This window comes from Salmo trutta, chromosome 6 (genome assembly GCF_901001165.1).
Source record: "Salmo trutta chromosome 6, fSalTru1.1, whole genome shotgun sequence".
In the NCBI taxonomy this organism is placed as follows: Eukaryota; Metazoa; Chordata; class Actinopteri; order Salmoniformes; family Salmonidae; genus Salmo; species Salmo trutta.
This window is the reverse complement of record NC_042962.1, coordinates 53,447,962-53,473,389: the sequence shown is the minus strand read 5'-3', so window position 1 is coordinate 53,473,389 and position 25,428 is coordinate 53,447,962. Positions and strand designations below refer to the sequence as shown.

The following is a 25,428-nucleotide window of genomic DNA, read 5'->3' as shown; positions in this document are numbered from 1 at the left end:
AAATGACCCATTTCATGCCTTAACTGTTGAGTAGAAAGTGCCCCCCCCACCCAGGAAGACAGAGTTTGTACCTTCGTACAAATGAAATGGTTCAAAATGGGAACACATTTGGCCTACAGCGCCAGAGGAATAAAAATAAGGAACTCATTTCAGAATTTAGAATTTTTATTTGTAATGCGCCAATTGACTTATCATAGATTTCATAATTCGAACTTGTATTTCATGATTTGAAACTGAATATTCATTTAGTTGTAAAATTATATTTCTATTTAATTAAATATTTAAATTGAATATTTATATATTCAGTTTCAGTATGGTAGATATTTCATTTATTGTTTCTGCATCAAATTTACAAACTATTATTTCAAGTTGATCAAAGTTTCATATATTAAACTTCTCAGATGCATTCAAATTCAGTTCTCTAAATTCAGATTAAAAACCAGAGACAACAACCTGTTACTTTGCCAGCCAGGAAAAGTAGAGGATGACAGATAGAATAAAACAGATAGGGATATGTATGTTGGTGATGGCTGAACCCGGCCCTATATGGACCTTCCTCTGTATTGCTTTCACCAATCAAGTATGGAAAAAATACATTCTTAAGACAAAGTGCTGAAACAGAATTGGTGTTCAGATGTGTACATGGACAACATAAGCATTCAGTCAACACAAGTACAGGTTTTTGCATGTGCCAAGACTCCATTTTAGAACAGTCTTGGTCCAGTCCCAAAATAAATTCATGGGAGCTGGTCTTAATTCATAACATCTTCTGTAACAGAATTACATGAGACATACCAGTAACAGAACTAAAACCTGGGATATACCAGGTTAGTGGTCTTGACCAACAAATGTTCTTATGTTCCAATCTGGTGGTAACTAGTGTTACCCCTTACTATGGTCCATAATTGGTCCATCACAGACTGATGTAGATATATTTGAGAAAAAATGTCCTAAAATTCAGGTGACAAAATTCTATTGTGAAAACAGATATATATACACACACCTGAGGGTAATTTGACGATTTGACGATTTGCATAAACATGCAAATCAATTTATAACATTTTTGACATGCGTTTTTCTGGATATTTTTGTTGTTATTCTGTCTCTCACTGTTCAAATAAACCTACCATTAAAATGATCGACTTATCCTTTCTTTGTCAGTGGGCAAACGTACAAAATCAGCAGGGGATCAAATACTTTCCCCCCCACTGTATAGGTCCTGGATGGCAGGAAGCTTGGCCTCAGTGATGTACTGGCCCGTACGCACTACCCTCTGTAGCGCCTTTCGGTCAGATGCTGAGCAGTTGCCATACCAGGCGGTGATGCAACCGGTCTTGCTCTCATTGAGGGAGAGGTTGTTATCCTGGCACCACACTGCCAGGTCTCTGACGACCTCCCTATAGGCTGTCTCATTGTTCGGTGATCAGGCCTACCACTGTTGTGTCGTCAGCAAACTTAATGGTGGTGTTGGAGTCGTGCATGGCCACGCAGTCATGGGTGAAATGGGAGTACAGGAGGGGACACATCCCTGAGGGGCCCCAGTGTTGAGGATCAGCGTGGCAGATGTGTTGTTGCCTACTCTTACCACCTGGGAGCGGCCTGTCAGGAAGTCCAGTTGCAGAGGGAGGTGTTTAGTCCCAGCGTCCTTAACTTAGTGATGAGCTTTGTGGGCACTATGGTGTTGAACGCTGAGCTGTAGTCAATTGTCTGTGACCATTGATGTTTAGCATTTAAGAATCAGTCAGTTACAGGAATCAAATCATCAAGACAAATATGGTTGGAGTTCACCGTAACTGCCAGCTAAACTATCTGCTTAAGTTTCATACAAACCTCCATTCTCCTGCCCTTTTCCCAGGTTTGTCTGCGTCCTCTTCCCCTGTTTTGTGGTTGATCGTTAGTGGAACCGTAATCTCTGCAGAATCACACAGAAGGAAAACATCAACTACAGCCTCTCTCCTACTGCATCAAATGCTACTTAAGAAGTTACTTCTGCTTTATACAGTCTTAAATTAACTGGATGACTTGCCTTGTTCTGGCTGGACTCCATCACTGTCCTTAACTGAGAAGAAGAGAGAAGTTGAGCTTAGCATTCTCATACACAGGCCGTATTAGTATTGGTTGTGTTTACTTCTGGATGACAATAAAAAGGATGCTAAGTGGCAGAACTCCAGTCTAATGACACTGTCTTCTTACCCTCAGGCTTGGACTCATCTTTATGACTGTTGGATCCACTGGCTTCAGCTGCTAATGAGAACAGAAGGACAAACTTTCTCTAATCAGATCATTTTGAAAGAAACACTCCTATACTTCAATGCATTCAGTTGTACAACTGACTAGGTATCCCCCTTTCCCAATACAGTGTTATATTTAACTTTTAAGAATCTGTCAATTACAGCAGTGTTTCCCCTAGGATTGGTCATTCAACATTGGTTTATAGCTAACAGAGTAGAAAAGGTTCCTTGAATTTAGGATGTAGAGTTGAAGTCGGAAGTTTACATACACTTATGTTGGAGTCATTAAAACTCATTTTTCAACCACTCCACAAATTTCTTGTTAACAAACTATTGTTTTGGCAAGTCGGTTAGGACATTACTTTGTGCATGACAAGTCATTTTTCCAACAATTGTTTACAGACAGATTATTTCACTGTATCACAATTCCAGTGGGTCAGAAGTTTACATACACTAAGTTGACTGTGCCTTTAAACTGCTTGGAAAATTCCAGAAAATGATGTCATGGCTTTAGAAGCTTCTGATAGGCTAATTGACATCATTTGAGTCAATTGAAGGTGTACCTGTGGATGTATTTCAAGGCCTACCTTCAAACTCAGTGCCGCTTTGCTTGACATCACGGGAAAATCAAAAAAAATCCGCTAAGACCTCAGAAGAAAAATTGTAGACCTCCCCATGTCTGGTTCATCTTTGGGAGCAATTTCCAAACGCCTGAAGGTACCACGTTCATCTGTACGAACAATAGTACGCAAGTATAAAAACCATGGGACCACGCAGCCCTCATACCGCTGAGGAAGGAGATGTGTTCTGTCTCCTAGAGATGAACGTACTTTGGTGCGAAAAGTGCAAATCAATCCCAGAACAGCAGCAAAAGACCTTGTGAAGATGCTGGAGGAAACAGGTAGAAAAGTATCTATATCCACAGTAAAACGAGTCCTATATCGACATAACCTGAAAGGCCGCTCAGCAAAACTGCTCCTAAACCGGCATAAAAAAGCCAGACTACGGTTTGCAACTGCACATGGGGAAAAAGATCATACCTTTTGGAGAAATGTCCTCTGGTCTGATGAAACTAAAATATGACTTTTTGTCCATAATGACCATCGTTATGTTTGGAGGAAAAAGGGGGAGGCTTGCAAGCCGAAGAACAGGGTGGCAGCATCATGTGGTGGGGGTGCTTTGCTGCAGGAGGGACTGCTGCACTTCACAAAATAGATGGCATGAGGGAGGAAAATTATGGGGATATATTGAAGCAACATCAAGACATCAGTCAGGAAGCTAAAGCTTGGTCGCAAATGGGTCTTCCAGATGAACAATGACTCTAAACATACTTCCAAAGTTGTGGTAAAATGGCTTAAAGACAACAAAGTCAAGGTATTGGAGTGGCCATCACAAAGCCCTTTCCTCAAACCTACAGAAAATTTGTGGGCAGAACTGAAAAAGCGTGTGTGAGCAAGGAGGCCTACAAACCTAACTCAGTTACACCAGCTCTGTCAAGAGGAATGGGCCAACATTCACCCAACTTATTGTGGGAAGCTTGTGGAATGCTACCCGAAACGTTTGACCCAAGTTCAACAATTTAAAGGCAATGCTACCAAATACTAATAGAATGTATGTAAACTTCTGACCCACTGGGAATGTGATGAAAGAAATAAAAGCTGAAAAAAAGTCACTCTACTATTATTCTGACATTTCACATTCTTAATATAAAGTGGTGATCCTAACTGACCTGAGACAGGGAATTTTTACTCGGATTAAATGTCAGGAATTGTGAAACTGAGTTTAAATGTATTTGGCTAAGGTGTATGTAAACTTCTGACTTCAACTGTATTTTCCCTTTAAGTTTGCATAAGGTTATGAGATTACTACTGTGCACTCGCACACTCTCACACACACCCCCCTTTTTCTATTTATTTTCTTCATTCTTCCCTTAAATTTGGGAGGGGGGGGTATCTGTACTTTACTATTTATATATGACAACTTTTACTTCACTACATTCCTTAAGAAAAGAATGTACTTTTTACTCCATTCATTTTCCATGACACCTACAAGTACTTGTTACATTTAGAATGCTCAGGCATGACAGCAATATGGTCCAATCCACGCACCTATCAATATAATGCATTGTCATCTCTACTGCCTCTGATCTGGCGGATTCACTAAACACAAATACTGCATTTTTAAATTATGCCTGAGTGTTGGAGTGTGCATACATTATTAAGACCCTTCCAATGAAATGAAATGCACATTGTCTAACATTTTGGTGAAGCAGTGAGTATGAAGAGTTGAACCAGAAAGAGCCAGAGAATCATCCTACCTGTTATTTTCTTCCACACCAACCAAACTGGGGAATGAAAACACAAGTATTTTACAACTTCTTAAAGTACAAGTCTGCATTAACCATTCTATCAGCTATTTTTTATTTATTTATTTCACCTTTATTTAACCAGGTAGGCAAGTTGAGAACAAGTTCTCATTTACAATTGCGACCTGGCCAAGATAAAGCAAAGCAGTTCGACAACATACAACAACACAGAGTTACACATGGAGTAAACAACATACAGTCAATAATACAGTAGAAAAAAATAAGTCTATATACAATGTGAGCAAATGATGTGAGATAAGGGAGGTAAAGGCAAAAAAATGCCATGGTGGCAAAGTAAATAAAGTATAGCAAGAAAAACACTGGAATGGTAGATTTGTAGTTTGAAGAAAGTTCAAAGTTCAAATCTAAATAATATGGTGCAAAGGAGCAAAATAAATCAAATAAAAATTTGAGTATGACTTCACTGACAATTACATGCTTAAGCTGCAATATGAACAGATATTTTCTGAGAGCACCAATAAACAACCTGCATACAGTACCTGCACATCTGAACACTACTGTAAATACAGGTAGAACAGGTATCCCCTTCAGGGGTTATAGCTCACTGTTGTTGCTGCTGTTATGTCAATCTGTGCTTCAGAACTATGTACATGTACAGTGTTCTGTTACTAGAGATGTGCTGTTCTTACCTGTTATGGCGATGACAATGAGCGCTACAATGGTAACGACAACACCAACAACAACCCCAACACCAACTTCAGAAGGCTCTGAAATGAAAACATTTTGCATAGATACGTTGACAGGAGTTTATCAGGTATTCAACATAGGACATTTTGAATGCTGCACTACAACACTAGCAGTGTACTGACATATTAATACATAAGACTGTAACATACTTGTGTCCACTCACCTGAACCAAACACCTCTCCAACTGGCTCGCTGACTTCCCCTTCTCCAGCAGAGTTCTTCATCTTGCAGATGTACTTGTAACTGTTGGTTGATTTGCCAGTGTCACTCTTAGAGACAATCAGCTGTTTTCCTATGACCTCCCAGGCCCCCTCCCCCACTTTCCAGCTGTAGGTGACTGGTTCAGCACCAGTGGTGTTGCCTTCACAGGTCAGAATGCAGGAGGTTTTGTTGGAGTTGCAGGTATAAGTGATTGTGGGTTTGGGAACTGGCTCTGTAAATCCAGGAGAGAGAAAGACAAAGCAGGAAAAAAATGCTTGTGAGGCACTGCATAATCTGCTATTTAATATAGAGGCACACAGACAGACAGACAAACACTTACTGATAACATAATATATATGTCCTCTAAAGCACTTTGCTGTTGAACTCCACATAATAAACCCCACTGTCTGTTTTCAACATAGTGCAGCATTCAAAATGTCCTACAACACTAGCAGTGTTAGTAACATATCAATACATAAGACTAACACACTTATGTCATGACGTTGGCCTCTTTGGGTACAGGGAGGACAGTTGACCCCCTCCCCTTTGTACCATCCCCCAACCTACCTTCCCCCCAACCCAGGCCCTGTGTGAAAGGGTTGTAAAAACTCTAAGAGGAGAATCTCCTACCACATGTTTCATAGAGAGACAAAGGAAATTCTTCCAACTCATAGAATTGGAGAACCGAGCGACATTTGTGTTCTGGAGAAGGTATGGAAGATTGGTGAAGAATCCAGCTACGAACTGGTCCGCTCGGTACAATTCTGTGATACTCAGAAGAGACAATATAGCCATATTACCATAAAACTGTTTATATAATAGCCTCAGCGATGAGACTTGCATCATAATGGTTGTATAAAATGTATTAATAAGAATAAAGCTATTTGTAATACATTGAGATGCTATGTACTGATGTTAATGTGATAGAATTGGATTTCTGTACCAAGCTTAACTCAGTCATCGGCACGCCCCCCAGGGACACAGACAGAACCAGGCGTCATTTGACAAGCCTGTTCTAGGGTCACTATAAAACTATACCCTGATTTACATTTCTTTAGACCAGGCCTCCACTCCATGGCCAATGGATTGGATGGTCAAACCTATCTACTGAAAGTGAACCATACCACGTGGTTAACTTTTAGACTATTGATACCGACAGAATAAGAACAAGTCTTTGATAATAATTATTAGTCTGCAGCTAAGTAAATTATATAATTGAACGCGAAGACCAACGAAACATCCATTCTATGACGACATTAATGAATGTCACTCTGAAAGAGTGATCCATTCTAACCGAGAGCGAGAGAGAGAGAGAGAGAGAGAGAGAGAGAGAGAGAGAGAACTCTCCATCAGAAAGACGCTCCAACAAGGATCCCGACGACACACTGAGCGTAAATATATATTGATTGAAATTGTTCCCGAATGAGTGAGCGTTCAATTGTCAATATTAATGAACTCTGTGTACCTCCTCAGCTGACCGTTTATGACCCATTGTCTAACAGACCAGCCATGCCTGTTTTAGACCACTAGGGCACATTACTCTACCAATTCTTTGTGATGATAATTACTGTTTGTATACTTTATGTGAATTACTTAGTTTAGTAAATAAATGATTTTAAGACAATTGATGTATGGATGATTTTAGTAAAGACTGGGTTCGTGCAGATACAACAATTTACGACGTTTGGAATGAGACTGGACGCGAGGTAAAATACACCATTTAAACCAGAAGATAATCGGCCTATATTATAATATAGGAAAGTTATATTAGGAAAATTATAACTTTGCAATCTGAATATTTTCCTTGGTGCCCCGATCTCCTAGTTAATTACAATTAAACGATTAATCAGTTTAATCACGTGATAATAATTACAGGGAGTTAATTGATAAACATGTCTTCAGTTTAATGGTACCCCAAAGACACGACACTTATGTATGTCCACTCACCTGAACCAAACACCTCACTGACTTCCCCACTAACAGAGTTCTTCAACTTGCAGATGTACTTGTAACTGTTGGTTGGTTTGCCAGTGTCACTCTTAGAGACAATCAGCTGTTTTCCTATGACCTCCCAGGCCCCCTCCCCCACTTTCCAGCTGTAGGTGACTGGTTCAGCATCAGTGGTGTCACCCTCACAGGTCAGAGTGCAGGAGGTTTTGTCTGGGTTACAGGAAGAAGTGATTGTGGGTTTGGGGACTGGCTCTGTAAATAGAGGAAAGAAACAGGAATCATTTGGGAAAATGCTTGTGAGGCACTGCAATACATAACCTGCAGTTTCAACATGACCACGCACACACATACACACACATGCACACACAGAAACACTTACTGATAACAGATAGTGTATATGTCTTGTCAAGTAGTTTGCTGTTAAACTCCACAGAATAAACTCCACTGTCTGTTTTCTTCAATCCACTGATTCTCAGCTCTCCAGTAGTCTGGTCCAGGGTTGTACGGTTTTTGAAGGCAGCATAGATGTCCAGACCACCAAAATCCTTGTCCCACTCTGCCACCTTGTTCTTCCCATGCTTCCATACGATGCTTGTGATGGAGTCAGGCACTGTGGACTTGTCTGGCGTCAACACCAGTTCACCTCCCACTTTAAGAGAGAGATCATCTAGGAAAGCAGACATTTCATACATGTATCAGATTATCAATGTATCCAGGGTAACACATTATGGTTAGGGTATAAATATGTAGTCCTAACCCTATTGGCATTGAAAGAGATATCATCATCAACCTTTACTGTTTATGTCTGGAATTCTGCTTGCTGGGTGTATCTGGTCTATGTAGTCTGACCACTGACTAGTATGTCCCCCCTCATCACCACCACTGGAACAGAAATGTATCTAGACAACACCACAGATGAAAATCTTTGGGTACACCCTGCCTCTGAGGCTGTCCACTATTATACAATGGGTGGGTCCAATCCTGAATGCTGATTGGTTAAAAGCACATTCCAGACGGTGTCTATTGCACAAGTTACCATCGGCTAAATCTATGATGTTAAAATGCCTGTTTACTCTGTTCTAGCTGACTGCGCAATCCACTGTCTTCTCATCCCAGGCAGGAAGATGTACACTTGATCCCCACTATAAAAAGCATCTAGACATTATCTCAGATTTGTATAAACCTTACTGTCAGTCTCTCTGACATTTGCAACATTGTTTCTATATTCAAATTTGATTTCCAACTGTACCATAGTAATGAACGTGTAGGGGTCGGGACGAGAGAGAGAGGCAGGCAGCGTTTCTCAGACAGTCAAAATCATGAATCAGCTGGCATCATTTTTATGAATATATACAAAGAAATGTCAATTTAAAAAAAGGTATAACGAAATGAAGTGTGGCTAGTTTGCAGTCTTTCCAGCTTCAGTTTGAATGTATTGTGTTAGCTGTGTTGTTGGCTAGCTCCTCTGAACAACAGTGTCCTAACAAGAGAGCGCATTTTCTATGCCAGGCAAAATCGTGCCTCATTACATCGTTATGGATATATCCAAATAAATATCACTAGAAAACAGCTTAAACAAATGCAGCTACTGTTTTTTTCTGTCTGCACTGTTTGACGTGACTAAGTTGGCCGTAGTTGGCTAGCTTGCATGCAAAGAATAAGAACGTTGCCAGCCAGTGTGGCAATGGAACATTTAGAACGAATGACTGTGCTGTGCTGGTTTAGGACGGACTGTGCTGTGCTATAAGGGTTGTATAAAGGGGACCAAGGCGCGGCGTGTAGAGTGCTCATATTACTTTAATGATAACACTTAAACAGAAAAAACAACAAACGACAGCCAACAGTTCCGTCAGGTAATACTTACAAAACGGCCTTGGACAAGGCCAGGAGAGTATCGCCGCCCGCCGGAGGAGATAGAGGCAGCGAAGGCGGAACAGCGATACTGGGAAAGGATGAAACAGCGTCTGTGCCACCAGTAAGTACAGATAGTAACGTTAGTATAAACCCCCTCGCACGGTCCCCGCAGCCGGACAACTTTCTCATGGTTTCTGGAGGGAAATGCTGTAGGAATGCTCAACCGGTGTCGCTTATTCAGCCGACAGAAACTTTCAACCGGTTCTCCCCATTAAGCGAGTCGGAGTCAGAGGCCGATACTTTTCTGGTCTCTGCTCCTCCCGTTGTGGGGTCTGAGACGCCGAAGGCTCCCACCATTAGCTCTGACAAATTGAAAACCCTAGTCATTGGCGACTCCATTACCCGCAGTATTAGACTTAAAACGAATCATCCAGCGATCATACACTGTTTACCAGGGGGCAGGGCTACCGACGTTAAGGCTAATCTAAAGACGGTGCTGGCTAAAGCTAAAACTGGCGAGTGTAGAGTGTATAGAGATATTGTTATCCACGTCGGCACCAACAATGTTAGGATGAAACAGTCAGAGGTCACCAAACGCAACATAGCTTCAGCGTGTAAATCAGCTAGAAAGATGTGTCGGCATGATTAATTGTCTCTAGCCCCCTCCCAGTTAGGGGGAGTGATGAGCGCTACAGCAGAGTCTGACAACTCAATCGCTGGTTGAAAACTGTGTTCTGCCCCTCCCAAAAGATAGAATTTGTAGATAATTGGCCCTCTTTCTGGGACTCACCCACAAACAGGACCACGCCTGGCCTGTTGAGGAGTGACGGACTCCATCCTAGCTGGAGGGGTGTTCTCATCTTATCTACGAACATAAACAGGGCTCTAACTCCTCTAGCTCCACAATGAAATAGGGTGCAGGCCAGGCAGCAGGCTGTTAGCCAGCCTGCTAGTTTAGTGGAGTCTGCCACTAGCACAGTCAGTGTAGTCAGCTCAGCTTTCCCCATTGAGACCGTGTCTGTGCCTCGATCTAGGTTGGGCAAAATTAAAGATGGCGGTGTTCGCTTTAGCAATCTCACTAGTATAAAGACCTCCTCCATTCCTGCCATTATTGAAAGAGATTGTGATACCTCACATCTCAAAATTGGGTTACTTAATGTTAGATCCCTCACTTCCAAGGCAGTTATAGTCAATGAACTAATCACTGATCATAATCTTGATGTGATTGGCCTGACTGAAACATGGCTTAAGCCTGATGAATTTACTGTGTTAAATGAGGCCTCACCCCCTGGTTACACTAGTGACCATACCCCCCGTGCATCCGGCAAAGGCGGAGGTGTTGCTAACATTTATGATAGCAAATTTCAATTTACAAAAAAAAAAACAATGACGTTTTCGTCTTTTGAGCTTCTAGTCATGAAATCTATGCAGCCTACTCAATCACTTTTTATAGCTACTGTTTACAGGCCTCCTGGGCCATATGCAGTGTTCCTCACTGAGTTCCCTCAATTCCTATCAGACGTTTTAGTCATAGCAGATAATATTCTAATTTTTGGTGGCTTTAACATTCACATGGAAAAGTCCACAGACCCACTCCAAAAGGCTTTCGGAGCCATCATCGACTCAGTGGGTTTTGTCCAACATGTCTCTGGACCTACTCACTGCCACAGTCATACTCTGGACCTAGTTTTGTCCCATGGAATAAATGTTGTGGATCTTAATGTTTTTCCTCATAATCCTGGATTATCGGACCACCATTTTATTGCGTTTGCAATTACAACAAATAATCTGCTCAGACCCCAACCAAGGAGCATTAAAAGTCGTGCTATAAATTCTCAGACAACCCAAAGATTCCTTGATCCACTTCCAGACTCCCTCTGCCTACCCAAGGACGTCAGAGGACAAAAATCAGTTAACCACCTAACCGAGGAACTCAATTTAACCTTGCGCAATACCCTAGATGCAGTTGCACCCCTAAAAATTAAAAACATCTGTCATAAGAAACTAGCTCCCTGGTATCCAGAAAAGACACGAGCTCTGAAGCAAGCTTCCAGAAAATTGCAACGGAAATGGCGCCACACCAAACTGGAAGTCTTCCGACTAGCTTGGAAAGACAGTACCGTGCAGTATCGAAGAGCCCTCACTGCTGCTCGATCATCCTATTTTTCCAACTTATTGAGGAAAATAAGAACAATCCGAAATTTATTTTTGATACTGTCGCAAAGCTAACTAAAAAGCAGCATTCGCAAATTACATTTACATTTAAGTCATTTAGCAGACGCTCTTATCCAGAGCGACTTACAAATTGGTGCATTCACCTATAATATCCAGTAGAACAAACACTTTACAATAGTGCATCTAAATCCTTTAAAGGGGGGGGGGGGTTAGAAGGATTACTTTATCCTATCCCAGGTATTCCTTAAAGAGGTGGGGTTTCAGGTGTCTCCGGAAGGTGGTGATTGACTCCGCTGTCCTGGCATCGTGAGGGAGATTGTTCCACCATTGGGGTGCCAGAGCGGCGAACAGTTTTGACTGGGCTGAGCGGGAACTGTGCTTCCTCAGAGGTAGGGAGGCGAGCAGGCCAGAGGTGGATGAACGCAGTGCCCTTGTTTGGGTGTAGGGCCTGATCAGAGCCTGAAGGTACGGAGGTGCCGTTCCCCTCACAGCTCCGTAGGCAAGCACCATGGTCTTGTAGCGGATGCGAGCTTCAACTGGAAGCCAGTGGAGAGAGCGGAAGAGCGGGGTGACGTGAGAGAACTTGGGAAGGTTGAACACCAGACGGGCTGCGGCGTTCTGGATGAGTTGTAGGGGTTTGATGGCACAGGCAGGGAGCCCAGCCAACAGCGAGTTGCAGTAATCCAGACGGGAGATGACAAGTGCCTGGATTAGGACCTGCGCCGCTTCCTGTGTGAGGCAGGGTCGTACTCTGCGAATGTTGTAGAGCATGAACCTACAGGATCGGGTCACCGCCTTGATGTTAGTGGAGAACGACAGGATGTTGTCCAGGATCACGCCAAGGTTCTTAGCACTCTGGGAGGAGGACACAAGGGAGTTGTCAACCGTGATGGCGAGATCATGGAACGGGCAGTCCCAAATGGAGGATGGCTTTCACTTCAGCAGTAATACATTTATGAACTTCTTTGAGGAAAAGATCATGATCATTAGAAAGCAAATTATGGGCTCCTGTTAGGGTTAAACTGGCTATTTTGTTTGCATAACCTATATAATATACCGGGGAAGCTATGCTACTATATTAAGTATATAAACTACAGATAAGTCAACTGCTGAAGACAAGAACTACAACCGGCGACAGGAAGTGCGTCACGAGGCTGGGACCAGCCTGCACGCCGACGATAGGATGAGCAAGTTTAAACCACGCTCCTCCTCCCTCTGACAGGCCAGCATTGAGCGGGAACTATCTCTGTCAGAGTATATAAGAGAGAACAATAGGATGTGACGTTCTCTTCTCTGTCTGCCCTGCGTGGTGTCACAGCGAGTCCATATATATATATATATATATATATATATATATATATATATATATATATATATATATATATATATATATATATATATATATATATATATATATATATATATATATGAACAACTTATTTACCATACACGTGTTTGCAATAATTAAAGAACAAAGAAAACTTGAGTTACTCTTTGCCAAATAATTTGTTCTAATACCAGGTTTGAATTTACGCGACCTTACAATTGGTGACCCCGACGTGATCTGGTATAGGAACGTCGCTGAGTATTGATCAGCCGATTGGACATTGCTGTCGTGGGACCGTGTGTTTCACAAATAGTCCGGACAACTAAAAAGAGGTAAGCAGACACCGAATGTTATAATAACTAAAGATCTGCATATTGGCTTTATCCAAATAAATTTTGTGAAGCACCTGTTCGATGTAAGTGAACTAAATTATGAATTGTTATGAGTAGATAGTCACTATTGTGACATGCAAACCTGTGGTGAATGTGTTGTTAGTACCATGGTACCATAGAGTATTGATCCACTGGCAAGATCCGTAAATATAAAGGTGCGGTTAGGTTCAGGGAGAATACTGAAATCATTCGGCAAGATTCGTAATTATAAGGTACGATTAGGTTCGAAGATATAGGGAATAATTGGTTTAGTAATTGGTATCGGCAAGATTCGTACATATAAAATTACGATTAGGTTTGAGGAATTACCCCGGCAAAGAACGGGACATTTTAGATCGAATACTGGGTGACCGGCAAGATTCGTAACTACAGGGTACGATTGGGTTCGGTAGAGTAATTCTTGGGAAAGGAGGTGAGGTTATAAGGCGAGGTAAAAGAGGAATAATGAATTAAGGATTTAAAGATAAGAGAATAATGGTATAATAAAAGGATTGGAAATAAAATAATATGATAAATGTAGGTGTAGAATAAAAGGAGATATATAGCTGATAGAATTTACAAACAAAAAGACATCAAAGGGATTGGAGGAATATTAAAGGTAGGACGATAATTGTGGCTATTGGCAAGGCCCATACTGCGGGAGTGGTTGGGTCTGAAGAATATATGGTTTAAATGAGAGATATTGTTGACTCGACTGGAGATTTATCAATTGAGTTGATGTTTGAAGCTTGACACTGTAAAACACGGGTTTAAATAATTGGGTTGAAATGTTATGGAGTGATATTTGAATTGTATTGAATAACTCCGGTTCCAAATAATTAGGTTAAAATAAGAACCGAGTTTAACTAAATAGGTTGGAACAATTTGATTTAAATAAATAGTTAACGTGCTTTAAATAAGAGACTAATTATCAAATTGGTTAGAAATAAAAACGTAAATAATACAGTAAAACAAAAACATGACTACCAGTGAGGAAGCGGAGAGAGTATTAAAGGCTCTAAAATCCACGCTCGAAATAATTGGAGGGAAGGAATGGAAGAGACGAGGAGAGAAACTCTATATGGAATGGATAGAGGATGGATGGGTATTGTCCCCCGATGGAGCTCCCACAGAAGGTGAGCCAGGTAGAATACTGGGAGCATTGAAGCGGAAAATTCAGAAAGCAGAGGGGAAATGGAATAAAGCGGGAGAACCCAGAGAAGGTAAAATTAAGGAAGCAATGGAGAAAGCCAGACAGAAGGAGAGAATAGGACTGACAATGATAGAGAAACTTAAGAAAATGGGGAAAGAAAAACAAAGTAACGAGGAGGAACAGGAAAAGACAGAGAGGACTCCCACGGCTCCTACAGAGACACCATCTAAACCCAAATTATACCCCTCCCTGGCTGACCAGGGGTGGCGGGAGAACCCAGATAACGAGGTGGTGGTAGTGAGACGGAGGCAACCATATCAAGTGCAGCCCGTACCGTTACCCCCTCCCCCATATGCTGGTCCTCAGGGAGCCGAGGGAGGTAGAGAGGAAGAGACAAAGGGAGGAGGACAGGATTTAGCCACTTTATTGAAAAAGTGGATAGAAACAGAGGGAGATATAATGATGAGAACTTGGGGTCGAGAGCGTGTTGGTGGTGCTGCACAACCCAGAGCCCCCAGTAGACTCGTTTACCATAACCAAAGTCCGGATAGGAATAGACAAAATAAAGGGGGAAATGGATGCTTTAACTGTAACAAACCGGGTCATTTTGCTAGAGAATGTGAGGTTCTGTGTAAACACTGCAATAAAATAAGACGAAACTGTAAAAAGAGTGAATCGGTTGAGATAGAGCATCTAACAGTAACTGTCGGGGTAACAGAGTACCTGATAGCAAACCTAGGAGAAATAGCGGGGAGGAGCAGAGACTCCGTAGACAGAAGGGGAAAAACAGGGAGACACGCTGACAGAGACGGAGAGAAGCGGTGTTTTAACTGCGATAGAACGGGACATCTCTCCAAAAACTGTAAAACACCCTGTAAACATTGTGACCGAGTAGGACACAACCAACGAAATTGCAGTGCTTAGCAGCGCTTAGTGGTTCAGTGGTAGAATTCTCGCCTGCCATGCAGGAGGTCCGGGTTCGGATCCCAGACCATGCACCATGGAACTAAAATGTAAGTATTGTTATGTTTTGAATGGAACCATACGGTTGTTAGTGGTTGTTTAAGATACAAACCAAACGTTTTGATGGCTTGTTTAGTTTAAATTGAAGAGACAGTTACCGAAATCTAATGAATTATAATGAGCGGATAGGTTTAAAGGGAGTAGTATTAAGTTGTATTAAGTATTATAAATTTGGCGATTTACATGGTACATATAAGGTCATAGACATTTCATAAGTGTGAAGCCGAAAGAGAGATACAATTGTAACATTGGTTTTAATCTTACGATAAAGGTAAGGCAGAACGCTGTTTGAAAAGAGGTAATCGCTGGGCTATGTTTGGCGGGAAAGAAGCATTTTGTGATGTGATAAATTCTGGTTATTGATTCGTGGTTTGATTGATTAGTAAAACCAGGGAAATTAAAGGGAAGTGAATGTATGCTAACATTATAATGTTTCCATTGCATGAAACAATGTCAGGACAGAAAGGTGGATAATAGGGTGAGTTAATTTTATTTCGCAGGAACAATGCAAATTAATTATAGTTGTGCATGCGCCTGGCCGGCGTGCGCGTTCCTGTAGGACGTAGAGTCGCAAGATAACTCGAGGACGCGCTCTTAGAAAGGGGGTGAGTGTAACCGCGGTGGTGCGCGCTAATAGAGTTTAAATCGGTGAGGTCAATCGCTCTGAGCCCTTGAAGTATAGTTTTGGTACCTCTGTAATAAAACAATTACATATGCTTTGGAATTTAGCTAGGTTGCATTTGGTTATTTGAAATACCTTTTTCATTTGTATTTTAAATGTTGAAAGATTGGAGTCAATGGTTAAACAAATGAATTGGGTACCAGGACATGGTGATTTGATAGTAGTGCCCTGGGTGACAGATGGACAATATGTTGAGAAAATCACACAGCTGTGTAATAATCTGAGGGACCCCTATTACCGACATGCAGATTTCTCTAAGGTTCACGAGGGTAAAAAAGAAGACAATGAGAATATAAGACAATACCTAGAGAGATTAAAGGGCGTGTTCAACGCTAATAGTGGGATAATAGAACCCCTGGTAGTGGATGGATCTGATGCCCCGTGTTATCAGCAATTGGAAATTGTTTTCCTCAGTGGAATGCGTCCCGAGATAAGTCGTGCCATCAAACAGAACCTCGTAGGGTGGGGGCTAGCAGAACTGAGGGAAGTAACAGAGGCAAGAGATGCCAGAGAGGGGGTTGAGACAAATACAGCGAGAAGAAGGTCAGGCGCACACAGCCAGACTCAGAGGAAGGAAAGGCATGGTCAATCACATAAACTATTGAGGAAGTTTAAAACTAATGATTGGGGGGAGTACAATGAAATTATAAGTATTATTAGGTTTTGTTTATAGTCAACTTTTGGGCTTCTGAATCAGTGTGTGTAAGGTCTGTCGTCAGGAATGGACCAAGGCGCAGCGGGATTGTGGATACTCATATTTTTAATAAACTCAAGTAAAGCATCCACAGGAAAAACAATAAACACGACAGCAACAGTTTTGCAGGCACACAAAACACAATGCAAAAACAACTACCCACAACCCCAAAGAAAAACACACACCTGTTTATAGGACTCCCAATCAAAGACAACTCAACACACCTGCCTTCAATTGGGAGTCCAACAACCCACTCACATGTAACACAAAAATCTCTGCCACGTCCTGACCAAAACTAATACAATTGCTCCCTCTGCTGGTCAGGACGTGACAGTGTGGTAGGATGAAACGCTGACCAAGTGGTTATTTTATGAAAAAAGAAGCGCTTAGCTCTCCTTAGAAAAATCCTAGGGACAGGATATCTTAAAGGGAAACACACATGACATTTTGGAAGTTTTGTTTTCTGAGTTTGAATTAAGCACGTGAAATTATTTTGATAGGGAATGTTCTGGGAAATTGAGATACAAAATGTAGATAAAGTTCTTAGCTTTCATTTGTCTAATGTAGTAAGAAAAACGGTTCTGAAAAGGGGGTATGACTTTTGACCCCTCTGGTGACTTTTCCTTTTGTGGTCTGATCAGCCGCAATGAAAAGCCATTTGGATGGTGAATTTAAGGTCATTTGTGATACTGACTTTAAGAAAATTTGGAGAACTGATAAATATGATGGAGTTAAAGTTCTTAGACACAATTGATAATTTGAACCAATGAGAAGACAAAATGACGATAAGGGTATAATAATTTTTCTTTGTGGAGTAGTTCAGATTAATCATTTTGATCTGATTATGTTATGTGAATATCATTTGATAATTAGGGGTACTTTTTACATTATCTAGATAAGTTTATTTTCCCTTAGGAAGTCAGCTGTGGTTGTATTCAGTGGAAGAGATTTAACACAACAAGACTGTGGAATTAATATAATAGTAATATTGTACTTTGTTGTTGAATAAGTTTAATAAGAGTAGACTTTTGTCAACAAGACAGGAATATATGTCATCTGTAGGTGATCCAGGATCATTGAGGGTATCGAGATAAATTTCAGTAGCTATGTAATAAGACAATGAGACATTTAGTACTCCCCTGCACTGCTGAGACCTTGATGGGTTGGAAGTAGCAGGAGGAGAGCATAAGCAAGGAAGAGAAGATAAAAGTGACACAGAATAATTAGATAACGGTTAGTGAGTGACGACCAGCATAGTTAAATTATAAACAGGTGAGGACAGAAATAACACTGGGAGAGACAGAAAAGACATAAGAATAGAAGATAGAAGGATAATTTAGTTAGGTTCGTTTAGTTAGTCCCTCCATGTATTAATATCCTATCAGCTCCATTGGCATGTATTTTATTTTTGATTTTAAGTTTATGTTTGGTAAATTCTCTAAGGAGAGATATTACTATTTACACAGACAAGCACATAGGCATTTAAAACCACACAAAGCAGCACAGATAAATCTTAAGACACTTGATAGAGAATTGTTACAGGGTAACCAAGGATGAATGCCCCAGGGAGAGTTGGACATGTGGAAACTGAAAGAGGGCAATCCTACAAGAGAAGGGCTGACATAAGGATAATATACTGATCATATCAAAGACATTGTTTAGATATCCAGCAAAATTGATACATGGCTTGAGCCATGTATAAATAGGGGGAGTATGGTAGAGCAGGCGATAGAACAGGATAGGATGTTACTAGAACAAAAACATTTTTGTAGAATTTCCATTCCAACATTTGGAAATTGACTTATTGAACTATTCCGAATTAAGGGGAAGAAGGGGTGTTTAACAATAATAGATAAGTATAGCAAATGGGTAGAAGCGTTCCCAATTTACTTGGTGGACATGATTATGGTAGCTAGAATATTAGGACAAGATAATATCCTTAGGGTTGGGGTACTGGGCTCTGTCTCTTTAAATGATGGATGACATTTTAGTTAATCAGGTAGAGCCTATAGAATGACAGAGTTAGGGAGAATAGAGATACCAGAACAGGTAGACATAGAAGTTGAAGAAATACTAGCAGAGCACATGAGAAGACTGTTTGTTAACCAAACCCGTATGTCCAAGATTTTGTGTCCAACAGGTGAATTACAGGAGAAGGTGATTCACTCAATCCAACCAGGAGACTGGGTGTGGATCCAGTCCCTGAGGAGAAAAAACTGGAAGCAGTCCCGTTGGGAAGGCCCATAACAGGTGCTGTTAAACCATTGCCTTTGCCATTAGAAAAGCTGAGAGAGTCACTTGGGTCCACGTTATCCACTGCAAGAAGGTATGTACACATGAGCACTGCTGATCACACACAGAGTTAGGAGAAGAACCGATACCAATAGGGTCCGGGGGTTACCTCCTTAACGAAGATTTCCTATCCCGACCGTTCATCACTGTGTGTGCTCCTAGAGGTGTGAGTATGGGGTGGTACCTAGCAGAGAGACTAAGGGCAGGAGAGGGTTGGCGGTTTTTGGGAAGAGTAGAAACTCTGAGCTGCATCATAATCTAATCTTACTGATACATTCAGATCCACCACCTTCTGGTACTAATCATAGGATACCGTTGTCATTGAGAAGTAGAAGATAAACTATATAATACACTGATGAGTGACTTACAGAATAAGGAGTCAAAGAAGAACAAGATGTAGAATTTTAGGTAAACATTAAACAATTTCCTGGGGAAGCAGACAACTGTACAGGAATTGGGGTTGGCCAGATTGAAGTACTCAGCTAACACACCTAGGTTCACTTAAATTCCTGATGAGGAGCAGTGTTATAGATACAAGAATGGCACTGAGAACTAAGATGATTTTATAGACCAAGGTAATTGTTAATGTGACTGACTTAGGTTTGAAAGCACAGGAGAAAATTCTTAACCTCACAGCACCTATAACTGATGAAGGGTGGGCTAGTACCAGCAAAGAACGCATACGACAGAAATTACCACAAAGGGTGGTTAGGAACTTGCACCCTGGGGTTATAGGTCCAACCAGTTCGAGTTAGTCATCAGAGGCCAGTTATAGGAGGCTAAAGTAGGCACAGGAGGAGTTTTGACCAGGATGGGAGTAGCTTTGTCTAGATGGATGCTATTGGCATCCTCAGGGAAGTTCCAGATGAATACAAAGCTATGAATCAAATATGTGAAGGCTTTAACACGACATCATTTAGGTGGTTGACAATAAATAAAAATGTGGATGGGATTAATGACATCTTTTATAATCAACAGAGATTCATGAATGAAACCGGGGATGCAGTAAAGAGGTTCTCTGACCAATTAGCCGCCACCTCCCTCATGACCTGGTAAAATAGACTGACTCTCGATATGTTATTGGCAGAAGAGGATGGTGTAGGTAGAATGATTAGGTTCATTGCTGTACGTACATTCCTGATAACACAGCTCATGTTTGGGAAATGGAAAAGTGTTGTAAGAACTGTATTATGGGCAGCTTTCACCTGTATGAGTGTGTTTGTGTTGTGTGGTTGTTGTTTGGTCCCTTGTGCGAGAGGTCTCAATTCCAGGGTTCTGGAGAGATCGATAACGGAGCAGATGGTGAGATACGGACCGAGTCAAAGTTCAGATCAGTGGGACGACAAATACCTACCGCCGAGCCTGGTGGAGGATTAATTCAATTATGAGGAGCCCATGATAAGATGAGACCATCTTTAGAGTTTCCTGAATTAGTTTGATTTTGTGTGAAATTTTTGAATCCAATAAAAATAGATGTGTTATAATGTATGTGAAATATTTAGCCAATCGGGTGGATGTAATGAAAGGTTTGACTAAAAGATTTCACTCAGAAACCTTATAACCTGTTGAAATGTATTGGAAATACAGCTATAATAATGGGTTAAAAACTATATTCCAATACTGTGTGAGTAAGACACTGTTACCAGAATGAGCAGGGCAGAGTTGATAAGACGACCTTGGGAAGGGAACAGGAGAAGAAGCCTCCTTAAGTTAGGGAGAGTAACAACGGCCTGGGAACGGCTAGTGGGCAGGAGATTAGAAGACAGGTGGCAAGGTTGATAAGGAATGTATGTGTACTGTGGGAAAAATACAGCCGCCTAAAGCTGGGTTGAGTTCTTTACTGATGTGTGTGTAACAGAGATTTGTTAACTATACTCGCACTGCACTGACAGGTATGGCTGAGCAACTAGAGGCTACCACTAGAACCGCTAGACAAAATAGATTGGAGTTGGGTATGATATTGGCTAATAATGGGGGGTGTATAAAACGTTTGGTGAACAATGCTGTACTTTTATCCCCAGAAGTTGTCAGAGCAACCGGAATGATGTCTTTGATGGAAGTGACCCCAGTGGATACTGAATCAACCTCTGGGCAAAAGACGGGTCTGTCTGAGGACGATCCTTGGTTTACTGTTGAGGAAGTGGTCGAATAAAGCTTATCTAAAATGTACTCATATGTAATGTAGTGGCAGGTGGATGTGAAGGTTTTAAGTACTGGGACAAAAAGTCTGTTCCATACATGTTAGGTGTAGCCACTGCCGCAGGAAGGTCTTATTTTTATACGTTTTTTAATGAATACGTTCTGAATGAATCCTGTGTACTATTTGTCTTTCCTTATGTGAAGGTTTGAAGTTCCTGGGTGGCTGGTAGTCAACCTAGTACAAGTGAGGTGTAGCCGGAAGAACTTGAGTTTTTTTTTTAAACTAATCATTTAATCATTAAAATGGGAATTTAAAATTGTGTTGAGTGACACCCTAGGGGGTGTCAAAAGGGAAATCTCAAAATTTCCCTGAAATTTTAAGAACTTATGTATTCACACCTATCAGGTGTGAAAAGGGGGATTGTTAGGGTTTGACCAACTATTTGTTTGCATAACCTATATAATATAACAAAGAAGCTATGCTATAATATTAAGTTTATACTCTATATGATAAGAGCATACTGCTGTGTGAGAGGAAGGGGCTTATGGGATGTTGAGTCATATGGAAAGAATGCAGATGCTGTAAATCAGGGATATGGAAGAGCTTGTTAAAAGATAAGGGCAGGATATGGGTGAAATGTATATGCGGAGGGGTGTCGGGGTTTTAGAGAACTGTGCATTGTGCAGTCACAAGATAAATCAACTGCCAAAGATAATAACTACGCCCGGCAACAGGAGGCGTCTCGAGGTTGGGACCAACCTGCACGCCAACGATAGGATGAGTAAGTTTAAACCACGCTCATCCTCACTCTGACAGGCCAGCAGTGAGTGGGAACTACCTCTGTCAGAGTATTTAATGAAAAACCAAGGATGTGTAACTGAGTTCTCTGTCTGCCCTGCGAGGTGTTACAGTGAGCCCGTATATACGAATAACATATTTACCATTCAAGTGTTTGCATTAATTAAAGTACAAAGAAATCAGAAGTTACTATGCGCTGACTATTTTGCTCTGATACCAGATTCGAATTGACGCGACCCGACAGTAGTTAGTTATCATGCCTGGCTGCAAAAGTGCACTGTGAGTGACGTCAGCAGCAGACGCTCAGCTCCTGCACAGGCAGCTGCAGTCAGCCAATAATGATTTGCAATTTGCTGAAATTGCTGCTGGCCTGCGCACGAGCTGAGCGCCTGCTGCTGACATCACTCACAATGCACTTTTGCAGCCAGGCACGTGTGTTGTGACAGAGAAAATCGTTTTTGTGTCATTTAGAGGGAAAATCCGTGCATTTTAGCGTTTGAGTCACATTTCAAAAGTTGCTAAATGTTCCAAATACATTTTTTAAAGTAGCTATATTTGTTGCTAGGTGCTGTTTGAAAAAAAGTTGCCACAGTAGTCTGAAAAGTTGCTAAATCTAGCAACAAAATTGCTAAATTGGTATCACTGCTTTCTTCCAGTTCCATGCAGCAGTCCAGGTAGGCCTTCTTCTATGCGTGCTCATGCGCACACACTCCCTCAAATCAAATCACCGTTATCAGGACAGATAAACCAGACACATGCTCATTGCTCACGGAGCACTCCAAACAAAAGAATGAAAAGATTGACAAAACTCATAATGATTATGAAATAAACCAAAACTTGTTTCTCACAAGTGTAGCAGGTTCTGAATTCTGCAAACAATGTTTCCACTCCGAGAATGAGAATGGTAAATGACTGTAATTAATACATGCACTAACATAAATGTATGTAATGAAATTACGGGGATTAACGGTACATTTACTAGGCCTACTGGTTACATCTGTAATGGGGAAGTATTTTAATGATCCTCTGTGGCGAAGTCATGCTCTCTGGTGAAGTATTTTAATGATCCTCTGTGGCTAAGTCAAGCTCTCTGGTGAAGTATTTTAATGATCCTCTGTGGCTAAGTCATGCTCTCTGATGAAGTATTTTGAATATTTTTTATTTAGACAGGACTAATTATATAATTGTGGCAAAACAATATGTTCAGTCATATGCCACAAAGAGGGCCTTAGGAAAATTAAAATTGGCTCAGAACAGGGCAGCACGGCTGGCCCTTAAATGTACACGGAGAGCTAACATTAATGATATGCATGTCAATCTCTCATGGCTCAAAGTGGAGGAGATTGACTTCATCACTACTTGTTTTTGTAAGAAGTGTTGACAAGCTGAATGCACTGAGCTGTTTTAAACTACTAGCTCACAGCTCAGATACCCATGCATACCCCACAAGACATGCCACCAGAGGTCTCTTCAGAATCCCCAAGTCAAGAACAGACAATGGGGGGCACACAGTACTACATAGAGCCATCACGACATGGAACTTTATTCCACATCAGGTAACTGACGCCAGCAGTAGAATCAGATTTAAAAAACAGATAAAAATACACCTTATGGAACAACGGGTACCGTGAAGAGACACACACAGGTAGACACACATGTACACACACACAAACGCTGGCACACACATTCTACACACACGTACATTATAATATTGTTGTATGATGGTATTATACATTTTGTATTGTAGATGTGCAGTGGTGTAATAATGTTATATGATGTACTGTTTTCTCTTTTGTTTTATGTGTGATGTAAGTGCCTTAATTTGTTTGGACCCCAGGAAGAGTAGCCTTGGCAGCAGCTAATGGGGATCCCTAGTAAATACTTTAGGGGAAGCCAGCCTCCTATATCTAGCCTATGGATCTGATGCTGTCTGGACAGAAATAGTATAACATGCCATACTCTTTTGGTCCAGACACAATCAGATACATTGTTTACACATACTGAGACAGAGGGGCGCTGTTTCGCTCTCTTGGATTCTTTATCTGAGATTGATGGGTCTTTCTGTCGGCGTGCGTCTCGGTCAAATAAATGATCAATATTTCAATATTTTATTTGGATATAGTGTAGCTAAACTGAATAAGAAGGGTGCAGTCCTTATTTCTCAACGAAACCCACAGATGTTTCCCAAAATGATTCTGACTTTCCATGTTGAAAATCAATAGGAAGAGCATGTTTAGGTTTTTGTCCACCACTCCATAATGTTTTTTATGATTTCAGATTGCATTGTTTCTTGGCGGCTGCGCTTCTTACTTGAAGTTGTAACGCACACAGTGTTCATAAGGCACATTATCCATTGTCCTTGATAATCAAATATTATGTGATGTTGTAGGCTAGGCTATACATCTAGCAAACAAGTAGCCTAACAAATCTAAGTTATAAATGTAATTCTGTACATTGTAGCCAATTATACACACAGCTAAAGACCAGGTATGGGCATGACTACACCAAGGATTATTCCAGAAGTTAGAATAGTTTTATTAAAGTTATTATAGCATATAAACATAATGCAATGTGTTGGTATACAGTGTGATTCTATTGCAGGTATTAAACATTATTTACAAGTCAAATGGAAGGTTATTTTATTTTCAACCAAGAGGTCATGACTTATGCAGAGGGATGAACTAAAATCCACATTTTACTTTCACGGCCTCGGTAGGCTAGGTAATAAACCACACAGTGTTTTAGCATATCTCGTTTGAGCTTAGTTTATTTAGATAATAAATAAAAGTAACTGACTAGCAAATTTGTCCAAACTAACGCTCATCAGATTGTGCTTCTGGCTTTATCTGGCCCGACCGGTGGTCTCCGGAGGTAAATTGAACCGAATGGCAGGTCGAACATAGCGTTTGGCCTACCTAATATTTGATAGGATCACTGTGCTATAATGTAACACAAGTTGGCAATACTGTAATATTCAAAGGTAACTTAATAACTATAGTTAATGAAATGTTCCTCCTGTCCACTGAGTCTGAGGGCTTTTGATTCACCAGCCTATAACCATTGACCTATAGGTCTACTGTATGAGGCATGCACACTAAAACATTCACACAATGAAATATTTTCCTCAAAACATAATATGTTTCCCATCTTGTTGCATGGATCAACATTTCATTATAATTCACATTATTCAAAGTTTATAAAAAATTATAGTAGCCTAGGCTAAACATGACAGCCCATACAGGATAATAATATGATACATAATAACCCGTAAGAGATTGAAAAAGAGAGAAGTTTACTGAAGAGAAACAAACCTTCCCTGTACAGAATCTGCATATTTGTCAAACAAACTATATATTCAACAAGTGCTGTTCAACTGGCTTCTTCTGGTAGCTGTACTGGTCTCTGTTGGTACAGAGGATTTACCTCTACTTCCTTATGAAGTACACAGAGATCAGTTTACATTT

The 25,428-nt window shown here is 40.9% G+C and overlaps 1 protein-coding gene across 1 annotated transcript in view; it reads right to left on the bottom strand.

The window, feature by feature from the left end:
- LOC115196278 (uncharacterized) overlaps nt 1–25,428 on the bottom strand; it is a 151,218-nt gene that overhangs the window by 104,476 nt on the left and 21,314 nt on the right. Inside the window, exons 3-4 of the mRNA XM_029756952.1 lie at nt 7,453–7,707; nt 5,468–5,737 (exon numbers count right to left, since the gene is read on the bottom strand). Of these exons, the coding sequence (XP_029612812.1) occupies nt 5,468–5,737; nt 7,453–7,707 (525 nt within the window). The remainder of the gene's footprint in view (nt 1–5,467; nt 5,738–7,452; nt 7,708–25,428) is intronic.